At 36.0% G+C, this 17,133-nt stretch overlaps 1 protein-coding gene across 4 annotated transcripts in view; it reads left to right on the top strand.

Moving 5' to 3' along the window:
- LOC145970277 (uncharacterized) overlaps positions 1–16,580 on the top strand; it is a 130,967-nt gene extending 114,387 nt beyond the window's left edge. For 2 of the 4 annotated variants that reach the window (XM_083096880.1, XM_083096897.1), the window contains exons 3-7: positions 6,448–6,925; positions 10,385–10,675; positions 10,896–11,046; positions 11,194–11,404; positions 11,520–16,580. In XM_083096880.1, coding sequence (XP_082953006.1) covers positions 6,448–6,925; positions 10,385–10,675; positions 10,896–11,046; positions 11,194–11,404; positions 11,520–13,760 — 3,372 coding nt within the window. In that variant the 3' untranslated portion in view covers positions 13,761–16,580. Of the gene's footprint in view, positions 1–6,447; positions 6,926–8,446; positions 9,215–10,384; positions 10,676–10,895; positions 11,047–11,193; positions 11,405–11,519 lie in introns of those variants that run through there. The other 2 variants (XM_083096887.1, XM_083096904.1) reach the window with 2 other exon arrangements.
- Positions 16,581–17,133: the final 553 nt, after the last annotated feature.

The raw sequence follows: 17,133 nt of genomic DNA, 5'->3' as shown, positions 1-17,133 counted from the left end.
GCTCCTATCTGCGCTCCTCGTATTGATAATTAGCATTATCTAATCTTAGCCTAAGCCTTCAACTTCATTCTCCCCTCTTTTACTACGTTTAGTAATACGAAACATTGTTGCTTGTAATATCTTATTGATTTTCTAGAGTTTCTAGTTAGTTTTGTAATGATGTAGTTGATACTTTAATATAGTTAGTATATTGCATTTTTAAGCACTTATTTCTCTCTCTCTCTCTCTCTCTCTCTCTCTCTCTGCCAAGTTTTTATATATATTTTTATATTAACATCCAATTTCATATTTCTCTATTCCTAAAAGCATATTTCGTTACATTTCAAAGAGCTAATTTCAACTAATTAAAACTGCAAAAGCTTTTTACAAATTGCATTAAAAATTTTAAATAAAAATATCAAAACAAGTTATTAATTTTCAAATATGCTCTAATAATTTTATATTAATATTAAATACTGAGAGAAATTTTCTCTCTTGAAAAATTATTCTTCCCAATATAACTGCCGTGTTCGATTTCTCTACAATGAAAACAGGTGCTTATACTCTTTACATATGTATTTACGTACAGCAAGTTTGCGGATTGATAGGTTATCGGTGTGTTTAGGACGCGATTGAATCGCCATAGCAACGTCAGAATACATTTCCACTTTGATTCAACGCGCAACTGCGATGTCACGACGCACTCGTATGTGTGTATCGCTATACAGTTGAACTCTAATCGGCGCAGCGTGGCACGTCGTTGCATTCGGCCGCACGGATGCAGCCACGTGAGGACAATCATAATGACACTTCTACGCTACGCTTCTATACGCGGCTACCGTTTCCCGTGCGAAAGGCGGAAGACGCGAATCGGAAATGTGAAAGCTCGTACGGTTCCATTTATTAAACTTTATTTTATTGTAACAATCTCTCAATATAAGGAGAGAAACAATTTTTACAGAAAAGAATTATGATTTACATATATATATATATATATATTAGAGTTTAGATTATTATTTTGTTTCTTATAATGTTTAAAGGAACAGATGACTACAGAGATTAATTATTCACGACAGATTCGCGATAGTGAAATAAAATTTTGATTGAACTCTATATGATTTTTTGCTTTTATTTCAAACAGCAAAAAATATAATAAATAATTCAATAATGACAAACACAATACTTAAAAGATTGACAGAGACAAAAATAAAAGCAAATCGAATTTAATAATGTATTAATATGACTTGCCATTTAATATGCTTTAATAATATAAGTATATTTGTGTATGTAAATGCTTGTAAAAATATGTTTTGATCTGTAATACGAGTTATTAATATTTGTAATATGTTTACACATTTTAATATAATATTAGATTCTGTATATATGTCTTATGCATATGTGCTGCATCATGCCGCATTTTCGCATGTCATAGAGTGAATATAAATTATAATTTTTACAATAATTTAAAAAGAATGAAAAACACTTTTTTATGAAAACGATTTTATAGAAATGACTCATCAATTTTATTGCTAAAGCGTCATTGCTATAATGATCCAATGACATCTTATACTAAACTCTCACATTTTGTACATTATTAAAAGTTAAAAAGCGATTTCGTTTAGTTGTAGCCAGAGTTACGGAGATTTTATACAATAGAGTTACGGAGATTTTATACAATACAATAGAGTATATACGATGGCACAAAATACGTCACATTTTCGACGAACAAGTTTCGTGCAATAAGTCCAACTTTTCGCAAAGTACTTCAACTTCAAATCGATATATTTATTTCGCACGCGCTGTCTTATCGTCGACAATGTTAAATCCGCGACTTTGCAAACTTCAAGATTGAATTACATCAGGTTTGACAAAAAATCACGATCGCCGGCGTCGCGGACGCGAACAAAAACAATCGATCGGCGAAATCGTGCTCGGCAAATCGATTAGTCGTGTCGTGAAATCCGAAATCTTTCGCGGGCACTCTCGGGAAATCGTCCGTAATAAATCGACTAAAAGTGGAGAAAATTCGCCTCGCGTCGGTCGGAATAATGATGTAACCGAGGTTACTTCTCTTCCCCCGAAACGAAAAATTTTCTATCCAATGAGGAATATTCAAAAGCAGGAGAAACGTAATAAAAATTTCAATCTGTGAGAATAAAAAAAGAAGCAGAATAATGTAGGACTAATGCTACTTTTAGAAATGTCTATTACTTTTACATATAATTTTATATATTTTAGAAAACTCTCTTAAAATATATGTTTTAAATGTGAAGAATTTTAACGAATTTCTTAGGAAAGCTTATTTTCCATCAAGTTTGTTCGTCTTACACGATATCTTCAATCGTAGTTTTTCGCGTGCCTTTGCCTGAAAGGTTTGTTTTTAGCATCGAAATTCCCCTAGACATGAAAAAGAGATAGAACGAGTCGGTGTGCAGGATAACATAGTGATGGGATCAAGCGTGATTTAAACGGTACTGAGATTTTTTTCGATTTGACATTGATACGGAAGGTCAATTGCGGTCTCGAAGATCGCAACCCTCTTTTCCATGAGATTAATCCCTGGTAATTCAAAACTGCTTCATAACTAAAGCTAGAGATGTAAATAGAAAAAAAGACATAAATAGAGCACAATTTTTTTCATAAAATATGATTTTTTTGTAAAAAAAAAAACAAGCCTTGTTTTCAAATTTTTGTTTCTTTTCCAGATATTTAACATCTTTATATTTTGATTATTGCAAATTGATATTTCATTATTTTTGATTTTTTAGATGATAGAATTAATTTGAATTAATCACTATTTCAAATATAAATCACATTCCACACACACACACAATTGGTTATATAATTATATAATTACTACTTTTAATTATGTAAATTCTCTAAAATTATAAATCAAAAGTAAACTTGAATGAATTGTGTCTTTATTAAAAAGAAAGGTATAATTTTGTAATGTTTAAAAATTTATTTTGTCACTATTTTAATATAATTTTTAAAAAACGAATTATATTTTTAATTTATTTTTTTTTTATTTTCAATTAAATATATATAATAAAAATTTATTATATATATAATAAAAATTTTTATTACATCTAAACTGAAAATTATCCATGTTTAATGTAATTTATCTCATTAATTCAATAAAATTATTTTTAAAAAAAAGAGATTAAAAATGTAGTTTTAGTTTTTTTATTTTAACAGAAATATACAAAGAAAAATAATATTATACTTTAAAAAATAATGAAAAAAGAGAAAAAATTTTTTAAATAGAAAAACGTTTTTTGACGTTTATTTTCTATTAAAAAAACGGTTTTTTTAACTAGAGCTTACTGTGAATTATTTTAACGTTTCATTGCATCTTAATAGCGTAATTTTATTATCGATTCGCTTGTTTAAAATTACTTTTAGTGCGATTCTAGAATAACAATGTTATTCTAGAGCAGTTAAATAATTAGTTTACGTTAAAATATTTTTAAAATGTATTTTCATAATTGCTATCTATTATATTAATACATATAAAAGAAAATGCAAATCTCTCTATTATATTTTATATTTTGCACAGTAAATTGAATCCATGAAATTATTTCGAGCGAGTAATTATGATTGACATTTTTCGAGAATTCGAAATTTAATATTATTATCTAATAATACATATTATTAGAATAGAAAAATAAAATTCAAGATCGTTTTTCGTCTATTTCTTAAATGAAAATTACGCCTTGACAACTTTGAAGGGTGTTTAATGTTGCACGAGGAATTAACGGGAAGTGATGAAATGCGATGCGAGCGTGATTCAATTATTAGATCGGACAGCGATTATTCTAACGTCCGTCGATGGCTTTCGACGAGAGAGCCGCTTGTGAATCGATTGAAAATTACAGCTCGGGAATTGGATCGGGCCCATCGCTAGCGGTTCGGTAGCCGAGAGGGAAAGAGATGAGAAACACACGTCGGGGAGAAGCAGAGCGAGCGAATAAGTGGGGACGACGGAATGAAACGCGTGGTGGGACGAGGGCGAGGGTGCGCGGAGACAGGAGAGGGATGGTAAGGGAAGGGCGGCATGAAACAAAGACAAGGGGAGCAAGAAAGGGGTTGAGGGGGAGAGAACGAAAGGGAGGACGACGATGGAGAGAGACGATAGAAGCCGACCGGTAGAAAGGTATAGTAGAAGGGAAACTACTATTGGAAGAACTCTCAGGGCAAGAGAGGGAGGAAGCATAGTGGTAGTGGAAAGGGGAAGGGGAGGGTGAATCCGCGGGGTTGGAGGAAAATACAACACGGACGAATACACACACCAGAGAGCTAAAAGATGAAAGTATAACCCGGGCAACAGTGGCTCCCAAGCCAAATAGAACATTATGTCACGTATAAATAAAGCCGTTTCCCAACTTTGGCTCGATAGATATTGCAACGCCAATAAATTATCTTCCGCTAGCTACCGTATAAAATCGCCCTGGGCGTGTACGAGGTAAATCACGCTTCGTTCGGCGCGTTGCACAATTACCGAAAGAGTGTGTCTTTCTTACGGCGCGCGGGTTTTCACTCGTGCGGAAAATTTATCGGATTATACACAGAGTCAGTGGCCATAGAGAAAAAGAAGCCATGCTCGGGAAACGCGGGAAAAATTATTTTTGTTCCTGTTAAAATTAAAAGCTTCGACAAATTAAAGTATACATTTATATTATATAATTATTATTTATTAAATAGATAAAAGTATCGATAAAAATAAGTATATAGTTAATTAGAGAGTGCAATGAGAGGCTCATATGATATAAATCAAAAACACAAAACAATAAAGGCAAAGAGCCCTAGACACAGGTGGAAGGGTGTGAAAAAATTTTTTATCAAATTATAAATTGTAATAAATTGTATTAAAAATATACAGTTATATACACAACTCTTCGCATAATACAAATTCGACATACAAAATATTATTGTGACAAACGTTTCGACTTCATCCAGGTCCTTTTCAATGTCGACAAGTTAAATTGAAAAATTTACAAAATAAGAGCAAATTAAGTCAAGAAAAAACAGTATAAAGCAGTATAAAATGCATTTTGAAAAGAATAGTCAAAGCAACACAAATAATGTCCAGAGTGGTACAAAGAGCAAGAAAATCAATATAATAAAAAAGAAAAAATAACTTGTTCACTTCAATGGATGAAGTCGAAACGTTTGTCACAATAATATTTTGTATATTAAATTAGAAATTTGTAATATGCGAAGAATCGTGTATAACTGTATATTTTTAATACAATTTAAAATTTGGTAAAAAATTCTTTCACACATTTCCATCTGTGTGTCTAGGGTTCTTTGCCGTTATTGCTTTGTGTTTTTGAAATATATAGTTATTCGAATAATTATTATTATTTTACTTTCTCTCCCTTTGTCTCGCACATGTATTCACGATGTTAAAAATAAATGGATAAAAATGAATAGAGATAATTTTTCATAGAATTATTACTTTGTGTCAGAGAGAAAAATAAAAAATTATAGATAAACAAATTTATATACGCATAACGCAGACCACATCGAGTCATTTACATGCGATATAATATCGTTCAAGTTGCGTAAGTGTTTGAACTCTGCTCAAATGAGTGATAATAATTTATGCGTTTAATGCGAAAAGCAGATGCATACGGGGCAAGTAGTAAGTCAAACTTGGCGAAAATGACATCGCTCTGAAAGCGCAGGCGAACAATTAAATTATCGTGGAGGCGGAGTAGATAACGATGCACTCGAGGGTGCAGCATAAACCACGGGTTATGTGTCACGTGGATTATGTGTATACATATATATGTATATATGCATTTCATATAGTTGGAGGAAAGGAGAGACTGTTACGCTCTCTCGTCCTGACACGGTTGTATATATCTCTCCGTGAAAGCTCGCGCGAAAGTTCCTGGCATTCTCACGTAGAGTCGCTACCTCTCGATTGAAAGTCGGTAAACGCGACAAAAGCCACATTGCGAATAGGATAGGTAAGCGTAGGTGTCCTGTCGAGAAAATTCCTGCTGAAATCGCGAATTTGGACGAATTCTCGCTCGCGCGATCTCTCGATCTTGATTTATTTGCGCGATTTATTTATCGGACGATAAAACACGCAGAGAAAAAAGACCTTTTTTCTCTCATTGAACAAAAATTTTATTAATTACGCAATCGCAGATATTAGTTGTCACATTTTCTGCAACATTGTATCGATTCTTGATAGCAATTATATATCTTGGGATAAAAATTTTCGCGACAAGCTATATTAAATTGTTATAAAATAAAAATACGATAGCTTTGGAATGTTCTCATATATTTGTTAGTTGTCATTAATAAATATAAAAACCTATCTTGTGTTTCGATGCATATTTTTCACAGACGATGAGACAATATCGATAGCAGATACATAGATTATTAATAATAAATTAAATTAATTTTTCTCCGATTAATATTGCTAATTTTGATTATTTTTTTTATTCTCAGGATGAGGTGCTGACGATATCGGAGAAGGTGGTTGTTCGTGTACACGATCTCGTCACGTGGCTTTCGCCCTCGTTGGAATGGTCATGGGGTCGAGAGGTGTCTTATCCGACGACCCCGACGTCGTCTCCGGAAACCAGCCCGCTGCGATACGAAATGCCGCAGCCGCAGGTGCTAACGGACCCAGGAATCGACTTCTCGGATGTCGATAAGCAGCAAAAGGAGTACGAGAGCAACCTGAACTCTTCGAGGAGATTGGATTGTTTCCAGACGAAGGTGGTGGTGCTCTCGTATCCTAGGTATTGCCGTTACCGAGCACTCCTACGTCGACTCGAGGGCGCCGAGCCTTCCTGGCTGTGTTCGTCTATCGCAGCCGCGTTAGGAGGCTTCACCACGACCCCCGGCACCAAGGTACTCTTCTGCCGAGACACCTTCGACTATCCTGATCTCGAAACTCACGAGCTACTGTGTAATCATTTAGGTATGTACGATTATCGATCATTTAATTTGAATTCAATTCACGATTCGATTCGCAAGGAAAATATCAATAAGAGAATTTGCTTCGATTTCTGTCATATCTCTATTTTTATACAATTGTAGATAACACAATACGTCTTGTAAAAATATTGTCATACGATCGGAAAATAATTCTTTTCAAAATAGTAAAATATGTACGATAATTTTTTTATTGCTTGTGTATAATTTTTGAAAATTAAAAAAAGTACTTGTGTAAAATAAAATATTTATTCGTGTTATAACTGGATATTTTGAGAAACTTGTGTATGTGCATTTAACTTATAAAATGTTTGTAATATATATACACATACGTGATCTGAAAGTTTACTTACAATCTGTACATGTTATATACGTTTATATTGATATACATAGCGTGTTATCTGTTGTTTTATTATTAAGCTTATTTACTTTTATTTATCTTTCGAAATGACATGAAATATTCATGAAAATACTGATATCCTTTTGACATTAAGATTTCATAATCTCTTACCCTTTTTCCTTTCAATTGAAATTATTAGAAATAACTAATTAATAGAAATAACTATTAATCATTGTTTTATTTATATTGTAAAGATAAATTTTCTTGAAAACTTTGCGCGGTTAATAAAGATTTTACTTTGTATACTTTTTTTTTCATGAGAGAGAGTTGTGTTTCTTCATCGGTTATATTATAATTTGGAGTGAAAATCTCTTTATTTGGAAAGGTTTTTTTGTATAACATCATTTTTTGTTGTAAAAAATCGATAACTGACATGAAAGAAGGAAAAAAGATATATTAATATTATTACGAATTAAATGCACTAATACGGAGAACGAAATTGTAAAGCGAAGAAAATTTCAATCCATCAATTTGATTAAATATTTCAAATCTCTCCAACTTTTCATACACACACACACAAAGTAATATAATAAATTAATATGAATATAAAAAAATAGATCTTTTATATATTTTAATAAGTATCGTCAAATTATATATATAATTAATATTTTCATTTAATATAATATAATGAAGCATAAAGCTCTTTTTCTTTAATATCTGTCAAAGTTTCGCATGCGAAAAACTCGTTACATATAAATTTATCTCTCTTCTTAAATATTAAATTATCAAGAAGGAATATAGAAATCTGGAAATATAGAAAAACGATCGAAAAGCGAGTAATGTTATTTTCCATTCGTTTCTCTCTCTCTATTTTTTTGGAAGAAACACAATAGCTAATACGTACACACATATACATTCACACAAAGAGATGCCGATTGCAAACATACCGCGACCTTAACGACAGACGAGGTATTGAAGGACCTAGTCCGGGAACTAGTCCGTGCCGGCGCTGAAAAAAAAACTGACTTTGCGGTAAACTCGTTTCATTGGGCCGCGCGCGCGATGCCGGGAACAATCCCGCAGGATGTAATAGCAGATAAGGCCCAAGCGTCACGAACGGTATCGAATGGTTAAGCTAGATCCCATTGTCAGTGAATCCGTCGCCGACGCTCACATTCGTTGTTTTCACGCATCGATCGCGCGTAAGCGAGACAAACGAGACAAGCGAGGCGAGTGCGCGACGCACGACACGCATGTCCCTGCGCTCGTGACGATTCACGTGCGCTTGCGTTCGAATCGGTTGATCGAAAGAAATCGTCGCGTAGTGTATGTACTCTACGTTCGTATCGCCGGCGAGGAATGCGCCTTTTGCAATTTTGTTTGTTCGTGATCGCCAAGTATTTTTTTTCTTTTTTTTATCGATCTAATTCGACGGATTGTTATTCTTGCGGTATCGTTCATTGTTATTCGACGAGCATAATGTAACCAATATTGTGTCGTATGTGTGTGTATATGAGAAGTGTAAATTATATACAGGCTGACGAAGATAACGCGAATGAAAATCGCGCGATCTAATTGATTTGTGTTATATTGACTCGACTCGTGGAAAATTTCCAAAATACTGATTATTATAGTCAAGAGATAAGAAGTTACATTACGAATTTATCAGTTCTTGGCAGTGCAAATTATCCTAACAGCTCGACGACAAAATTGCCTCGTCGTTTGTTTTATTTGTGTCGCTCGTCGTATTTTCACAAAGTCTATATTTTGTTGTCCATACATTATTTAAACTGTTGCTATTATCCGTAAATTATTACGATTGTCATCCGATTCTCAATAAGTATATCATCGCAAGTAATTGGAACTTTACAATTAACACAATGGCCATCGTAATGAAAATTCGGAATAATCGAGTAGTCTATCTAAATATACCCGGTAAGAAACAAGAATAAAATATATTTTGTAAGAAAATTGCTAAATGAATCTCGTGTTCTCATATCGATTTTGTTAAACATGCATGTAATATACATGTTGTCAACGTAATAAACACACGATTAAGATCTGTTTTTATACGATACCAAATTAGATATAAAATTAAAGTAGCAGTTTTGAGTTGTGTTAAGTATACACATAAAATATACAAGTTATTTTTCAACAAACTATTTTAAAGCATTTAGAACGGTCGTCTTATATATTTTTCTTTACTTTTGCTGAGAGAGTCGAATATATTATTGTTATTATCGATTCAATGCTAATATGATTATTGATATGATGTTTTATATTCTAGAATTATTGAACTTAATTAAAATGGTGTCAATATACACTACGTTTCACGTAACATTTTACTTTATTCTATATAAATAATATATATCGGGTATCATGAAATAAATCAAAACGATTGTAATTTTATAAATATTCTTTATAAATAATGATCAATACGCACGAATCAATGGAAATTGCACTTTATGCTTATGATTTTATAACATAGTTGTTCATAATATGTTGTAAAGAACATTATTAAATAGTTATATTAATAAAGTTTCGTATGATCGATCGCGTATTATAAATGGTGTTACGAATTTTTGAGGCATTTCGACGTTCTAATCTGTTTATCAATAACATTGTTTCGCATCGAAATAGATAAATATTTCTCGACCTTGTAACCATACACTACTATGAAATATTCAACCCAAATATTCACGTGTTCTTACCATGCTTTACTATTGTGCGTTTACGATTATTACCTTGAAACAGTTATATTTCATGTGAAATACGTCTGCTTAAATTTAAAAACATTACTATCTATAATATAAACAAAATATTACATATACATAAATATATGCTAATTTAAAAATTATTTTTCATCATTGAGTGACGTAATGTAATTTGCCATTTTTATCGAAACAATTATTAATCGTCCGTAATACGAAATATTTACGCAGCATTTAAAATTGCTGATTAACTAGTCTTTTTTTCTATCGAGTCTTAAAAAAAATCAACATGTATAAACAAAGAATGCGGCGTTAGATACGCAAATCTCCGAGCGGAGGAAAGAGATAGGCGAATCTTGACGATGATTCAACATGTTTATCCGTGTTTTTTCAGCACCAAAATTAAAAGGCAGACCACGACGAAAACGTAAAAAGCGCAGCGCTTCGCCGGGCGAGTCTTCGAACGAGAGCGAAGCCTCGGTGGCATCAACGTCGAGGAGCACACCGGCGAACACTAGCACCAGCCTAGTTATACCCACGGTCGGGAGGCCGCCCTCTTCCGCGGTACGGCGGAGCGAGAGGAAGATCACCGCGGAGGAAAAGAAGTTTATCACCGACGTGCAGAGTTTTATGAACTCTCGGGGTACGCCGGTCGGAAAGATGCCACTGCTGGGCTACAGGCAGAGTCAGTATCTTGTTATTTTTCCTCGGTATCCGATGACCGGTCTTGCCACCGGAAGACCAGATCGATTTTTCCAATGTTTCGAATTTCATTTCGCGCGATTTGATCGTCAAACTGCAGAAAGCTAATATACAGCAGGGTTTCCTTCTTGCAAAATCGAAATTACATTCGCCCCGTGTTTACAATTTTAACGACGATTTTAAAGGTGCTTTCTTATCCCTAGTCGATCTGTTCCTGTTCTACACGAAGGTGCAAATGCTCGGTGGTTACGATTCCGTCAGTGCTGGCCGTCTTTGGAAAACTATCTACGACGACATTGGCGGCAATACGGGTTCCACGAGCGCGGCGACTATTACACGAAGACACTACGAAAGGTAAAATGTTTTAATAAATATTCAATAGATTGTTATATTTCTACTCGAGCATTAATATTTCTACGATTAATATCTGTTTATTTCCTACATCGTAGCAATTTTCAATGTTTAGATCGTGTATGCGCAATGACAAGAGTTTTCTTGCAGATTGTTATTGCCTTACGAAAGGTATCAACGAGGCGAAGAGACAAAAGTAAGACTGAATCACGGACGACGTACCAAGAGTATGAGCGTGTTCGAGGATTCAGATATCAAGGAAGAACCTAGTGATTCGTATCCATCGGAAACATCACCGCCCGTAGAAGCAATTTCCGTGACCACAATATCACCTTTGCAGCCAATAATATCAGCAGCAACGGTAAATGGCGTTTTAATTTAACCAATGCACAAAAGTACACAAATATATCTGTGTCACATTTCCTACGTATCTTATATTTGGCACAAATTATTTATATTATCTCCTGTACTTTCAGACTCTCCTCTCGAATGAGAAACCTAAAACAGAATCCGGCAAGACGTCTTCGTTGCGTAGCGTACGAGTGAAACCGGAACGTCTAAAGTCCCTGAATACAATAATCGCCAATAGCGCGACACCTTCCAGCCAGCAAGCTAGCCAACTGCCAAGTCCACCGCCATCCTCCAATACGTCTATTTCGACCCCGAGCAGCACACCTTCCACAACGCCGACGAATGGTACCAGTAATAGTCAGAGCGTCTTGGAGAGACAGCTCAACAGTCCTTTGATATCCCAACAAGTTCCACCATCGTGTTCGCCACCGGGCTTGCCCGTGACCAGCGTAGCGACGAATGCGTCGACGGTCGTCACTTTAACACCACCGCCGGAGAAAGATATGAAGGAGATTAAACTGGATCCCAAGCAAACGACTCTATTGGCGCAGGGAAAAGAGAATATACCGTTGTTCGGCGGCGAGAAATTCACGGAGAAGACGATTGTACCGCCGGTCTGCAGATCGCCCGAAGTGATCGACCTCGAAAATGAGAGCGATACGAGTCGGGATAAGATAATCATTCCTAGCTTTAAGAAACGCAAGCTCGAGATTCTTCGCGAGGGCGGTCTCGAAGTCACCGCCGTTGATCTGGATGCGCGGCCGAGCGTGATCCAAAGCAGCGTCGCCACATCACCGCAACAGACGCCGCCGCCGCCGCCGCCGTCGGCTATGAGGTCCACCGAGGAGAAACAACCGTCGATCTCACCGTATCCGATTCCAGCCACGCCCAACTCCATTCCTAAATTAATATCCGTCACCGTGACGCCCGACATAGGACACATGCTGCCGCAGGAGCATCAGAATCATCAATCGCGAATTCCAGTGGGCAAGCAACAACCGGTTCATCACAATAATAATAATAATAGCACGATGAACAACAATAATGTAACGAACAGTCGGGTGATAAATCTCGGTAATTCGAACAATGCTGCGCTGTTGCAACTGTATGCAAACGCGAACGTTGTACCACCGATTTCGGCAACGATTCCGCAGCAGCCAAATAATCGCATATTACCAATTCCGAACGGTAGGCTTGTGCCGCCTAAAGTAACGCAGTCGAGATCGATATTCATGCATAACGAGAAAACAGTTTACGGAAATCCCAAGGATATTCTTATCTCTCCGAAACATCGCTCGGTGCATCCGCATCAACAGTCGCAGCAACGCTCGCAATATTCGCAAATGAGCAACGACATCGGACAAGGAGGTGTTCTCGATCTTACGCAAAAATCCAACGAGAAACCCACGTTTCCCAGGCCCAGTCTAGAAATAGTCAGAGTACCTGTAGTGCCGAGGCCTAATCCGTTAAATCTGGAAATGCGAAATTTACCCGGGGCTAAGGACAAACAAACGTTAGATAGATCTTCCGCTGATTGTTCGAAGCGAGTATCCTTCCCTCCCTATCAGAACGTAATCGACAGTCGAACCATCGCTTCGAACAACCTCGAGATTACTCTCGTAAATCCCAAGCAGAAAAACAATCATCATCCAAATACACCATCTCACGTCCAAATACCGAGTCCACCTAATAAAAGTAACGCAATAGGGACGATCGGTAGCGCGCAGAGAAGGCAACAACAGCATCAAGTAAATGGAAAGTATGCGGCGAGAAACGAGCCGATTTCACCGTATACGCCGAGGAAACCGAGTCATCCCGTCATACCTAACGTACCCAACTTGAATCATCTAAATCACAGTGGAAATTCGTTTCCCAGAATGCAGGCAACGACGATGCAACAACAACAACAAATGAGCATCGACAGAAGGAAAGCGGCCGCAGAGGCCGGCAGGGATCATCAGCATCGGAGAATTAGCGAGAGCGAGAAGTCGTCGTTGGCGGCGCAACAGCAGCAGCAACAAGAATCTAGGCAAAGCGAAGCCGGTCGACGGCACAGTTTACCCAGCATACCGTCGGGTTTTGTGCCGGCGGTACCGCAAAACAACTCTGCCGCATTCCCATTGCCACAATTGTCAAACACGCCTGGCAAATTCCTACCGATTCTGGACCCTATGTATTACTCAGCGTTCTACAACGGCTTGTTTCCGCCACCGATTCCGCCCACGGCCGCTGCTGCCGCAACGTCGTTTCTACCGCCGGAATTTAGCGCATATTACAAGGAATTACTAGTTTCCTCGCAACCAAGACTGACGGGGATAACGGGGCAGCCGCCGTATCAACAACCGGCCGCCCCAACGTCTAAATAGACAATGGGATCTCAACATGTAGGGTTTCCGGTATAGCGAGGGATGCTTCGATTACTATAGAGAAACGTGGATCCGTCGGATTTGTTTCGCTGTCGAAACGTATATAGCGCGTACGAAGCGCGATTGTATGGATAAAAGTGATGTTAGCACATTGAGATTATCTACGTTCAGTTATGTTGTTTTTTTCATTCGATTAACAAACTGTAATTATTCACAGTGTTCGTTCATAATAGAACAAAAATTTCAAGTCCTTCAAAATTTCGTGCAAAGATAAAATAATATGTCGACGGATTAATTACGTAATTAATTACAAGTATTTCTGTAGTAGATTATGTATATTGCAATAATGCGCTAAAATTTTATTTCATTCGTTCATTTTATCGCTCGAAATTTTGAAGGATTATCGATATAAAAGATGTGCCCTGTGATAAAACTGCGACAAAAAAGATTCAAGAAGACTCGATTCGATGGAGTATTACCATGGAAAATTGTTATTTTTATATGTTTATTTTATGTAAATTGTATACGCGTGTTTTTCAGTTTCAATATTATATTGGAAAAAAATATTCTGATTTACAAGTTTATATTTTCAGTGTTATGTTGGAGCTTCCAAATATTTTTTATTAGCTCTTCCTAAAAATTTTCTTTTTCTTCAAGCGTACACACAAGTGCATGTGTATTGTTATTTCCAGCTTATTTTTATTTTCGGTTTTCCTTCTAAAGGTGCATTATGATTTATTTTGAATGTACTATGTGATAAAGATTCGAAACCAAGAAGAAGTAGAAAATTATAATAAAAGGCGAATATTTGTGACCGGCGGATCATCGGAACGTATATAATTTACTGTGTAATGGTAAATCTCTTATATAGTAACGCTCGTGAAAACCCTATGTATAATGTATAAGTTAGACAATTTTCATTCTAATAAAAAAAGCACTCGTACAAACATACACGCAACATACACAATCGCATACACCGATCTATAGTCACTTTTAATGATATAAGCGCACGCATGCAATGTTATAGCAGCGACATGTATATATAGTGTATATAATTACGTAAATCATTAAGCTAGATAAATTCTGCATTATCTTTCAATATTACGTAAGAAGATTAAGTTTAGTAAATGTACAGGCTGTCTTATTCGCGTGGCCAACGATTGTCGTATCGCTGTTTCTTTACGAAAAAGGAACGAAAATGGTATTTTACAAAATATTATCGATAATCTCTTTTTTTCACTCGAAGGAAACATGTGAAGATCTTTTATTTTCTAACGCGTGGAAGTGTTTTTTTTTTTTATTTCATTTCATTCATTTCATTTCATTTCATACTTTCATTTCCTACTTTAGGGAAGATAGAAATTAAAGAAAACTAAAGCAATGGACTGATTGTTACGCGGTCGCTGCCGAACGTGTGATCGGACATCGCGGGCCACTATAATATCTTGAAAACAGATTTTAAACAAAAATTACCAACGGTATATCCATGTTAAATGTAGACATATTGATAGAATATGTTCGTTTTAGGATATTCTGATCAAAAGAAATAAATATGAGAATAATGTTAAAACATTCGTAACTCTAAGATGTACAAGAGGAAGAAAGGTCCATTCCGGATCGTTCTCTGACGAAAAAGAAAATCAGATTTCTATATCGATGTCTTTCAAGAGTATGAGTTGTTCACGTTTTTCGGATGGTTCTTTCGTGATAAGAAAGTAGGCGTTCCGGCGAGACCGCGGCTGATTAACAACAGCCTTCCAGTGGTATTCAACGAGTCGAAAAACATACTGAATTATCGGTTGCAGAGCGCAAGAATCGGGCCCAAGATGATAGAAAACGGCTACCACTGTTGTTATTTTTGTAAGACCGCGGCTGACTTCCGGCGATCCGGGCGCGTCGCGACTCTTGATCGTCGCGTCGCGTCACTTTTTGAAATGGTGCTATGCGACGAAAAATTCTATTAAGTAAGTTTTTTCGAAAATTTTAACGGGCGTTGTTGGGTACCAGTGGATCTCTGGCGCGATTGCCCGAAAGAACTACGATCTTAAGATGTAATAGATCTTCACGTCCAAGTCTGATAATCGTATACAAAAAAAAGAGAAGCTAAAAGGACTCCACGGGTTCTAGTGTATGTGTAAAAAAAAGAGAAAAGTCGAATATACATATACGAGTTCGTTATGGTTGCGACTCGGCGGTAATATCGCGGGGTTCGTACAGCGACGAGGAAGTAAACGCTGGCGAAAAGGATTTAGCAAAGCGGATATTGTCAAATATCTACAAGGAAAAGGGCTTGTACGAGAATACGTGCCATAAAAAACTGATTAGATAGCGATTACGAACAATGGCGACGGTCATTTGTATATGCTTTTGACGAGCCCTTTAACAGTTAGAGAAACTAAGAAGGTAGACGCGAATCGAAGAAAAATGAATAATAATAATAATAATATTAATAATAATAATAATAATAATGTGCAAAATTCCATGTGGAAGATTTTATATAATTTCTTTGTTTATATTCTGTTGCCGCGATTATTCTGTAAATCTCGAGTCCTTTTGTAGCGCATGTGCGAATGTACGGAATAAACATGAATGAGTGAATGAATCGTGAAAGAATCTTGGAGAATGATTCAAAGAAAAGTCTATTTGTTTTCGTTTCTGCGAGTTTTCTTTTCAATTTGTATACTTGGAACGAATTTAGCATAACTCTCGCGCGTTTTCCCACTTTAATAATAATTATTATTATTATTACGATATAAATATTTTTTATTATATGGGCATTTCAGTTCCTAAGTTGGAAATAAAATATCTACTACAAACGGACTTTTTTTTTTATTGTACGAACACAAATACCAAGCGAGACAGTGATATGTCATGCGTTTGCGATATTGTACATTTTCTTTTCAGGATTTTTCCAAAGTAATACTAAAAAACACACTTGTAGATTTTTATCTCAAAAATTTTTAAGTATTTACTATTTTCTACACGGTAGGTATATCTTTTCCTATAATTTAATAATTTTATAAGAATCTTTATAAATCCTCATTCATGTAGTTTTCAGACTTGTTAGTGTATTGAAAAATAAAATAATTTACATTTGCATGTTAGTATCACATCGGATCTAAAGAAGCTAATTGTTAGCCGCGTATAAAGATAAAACATTGATGTTTCAATATTGTACAAAGTAGAGGGAAGAATTCGATTAAAAATTAAGATGCCTGCGTGACGCTTTATAATTATGAGAGAGAACACGCGCTTTATGTGGGACCGCGCAGCTCGCCCTAAATAGAGAAACCTCTTCCATTAGCTCAACCGTCGATGCGATATCGGCACATAGCGTTCCGAACTTAATAAAACGACCGAAAAACGAAGGAAA

The sequence above is a fragment of the Camponotus vicinus genome, unplaced genomic scaffold (assembly GCF_025532165.1).
Source record: "Camponotus vicinus isolate PSW18456_S1 unplaced genomic scaffold, iyCamVici1.0 SCAF_1, whole genome shotgun sequence".
Lineage (NCBI taxonomy): Eukaryota > Metazoa > Arthropoda > Insecta > Hymenoptera > Formicidae > Camponotus > Camponotus vicinus.
The sequence above is the reverse complement of the archived record's forward strand: the minus strand, read 5'-3'. Positions and strand labels throughout refer to the sequence as shown.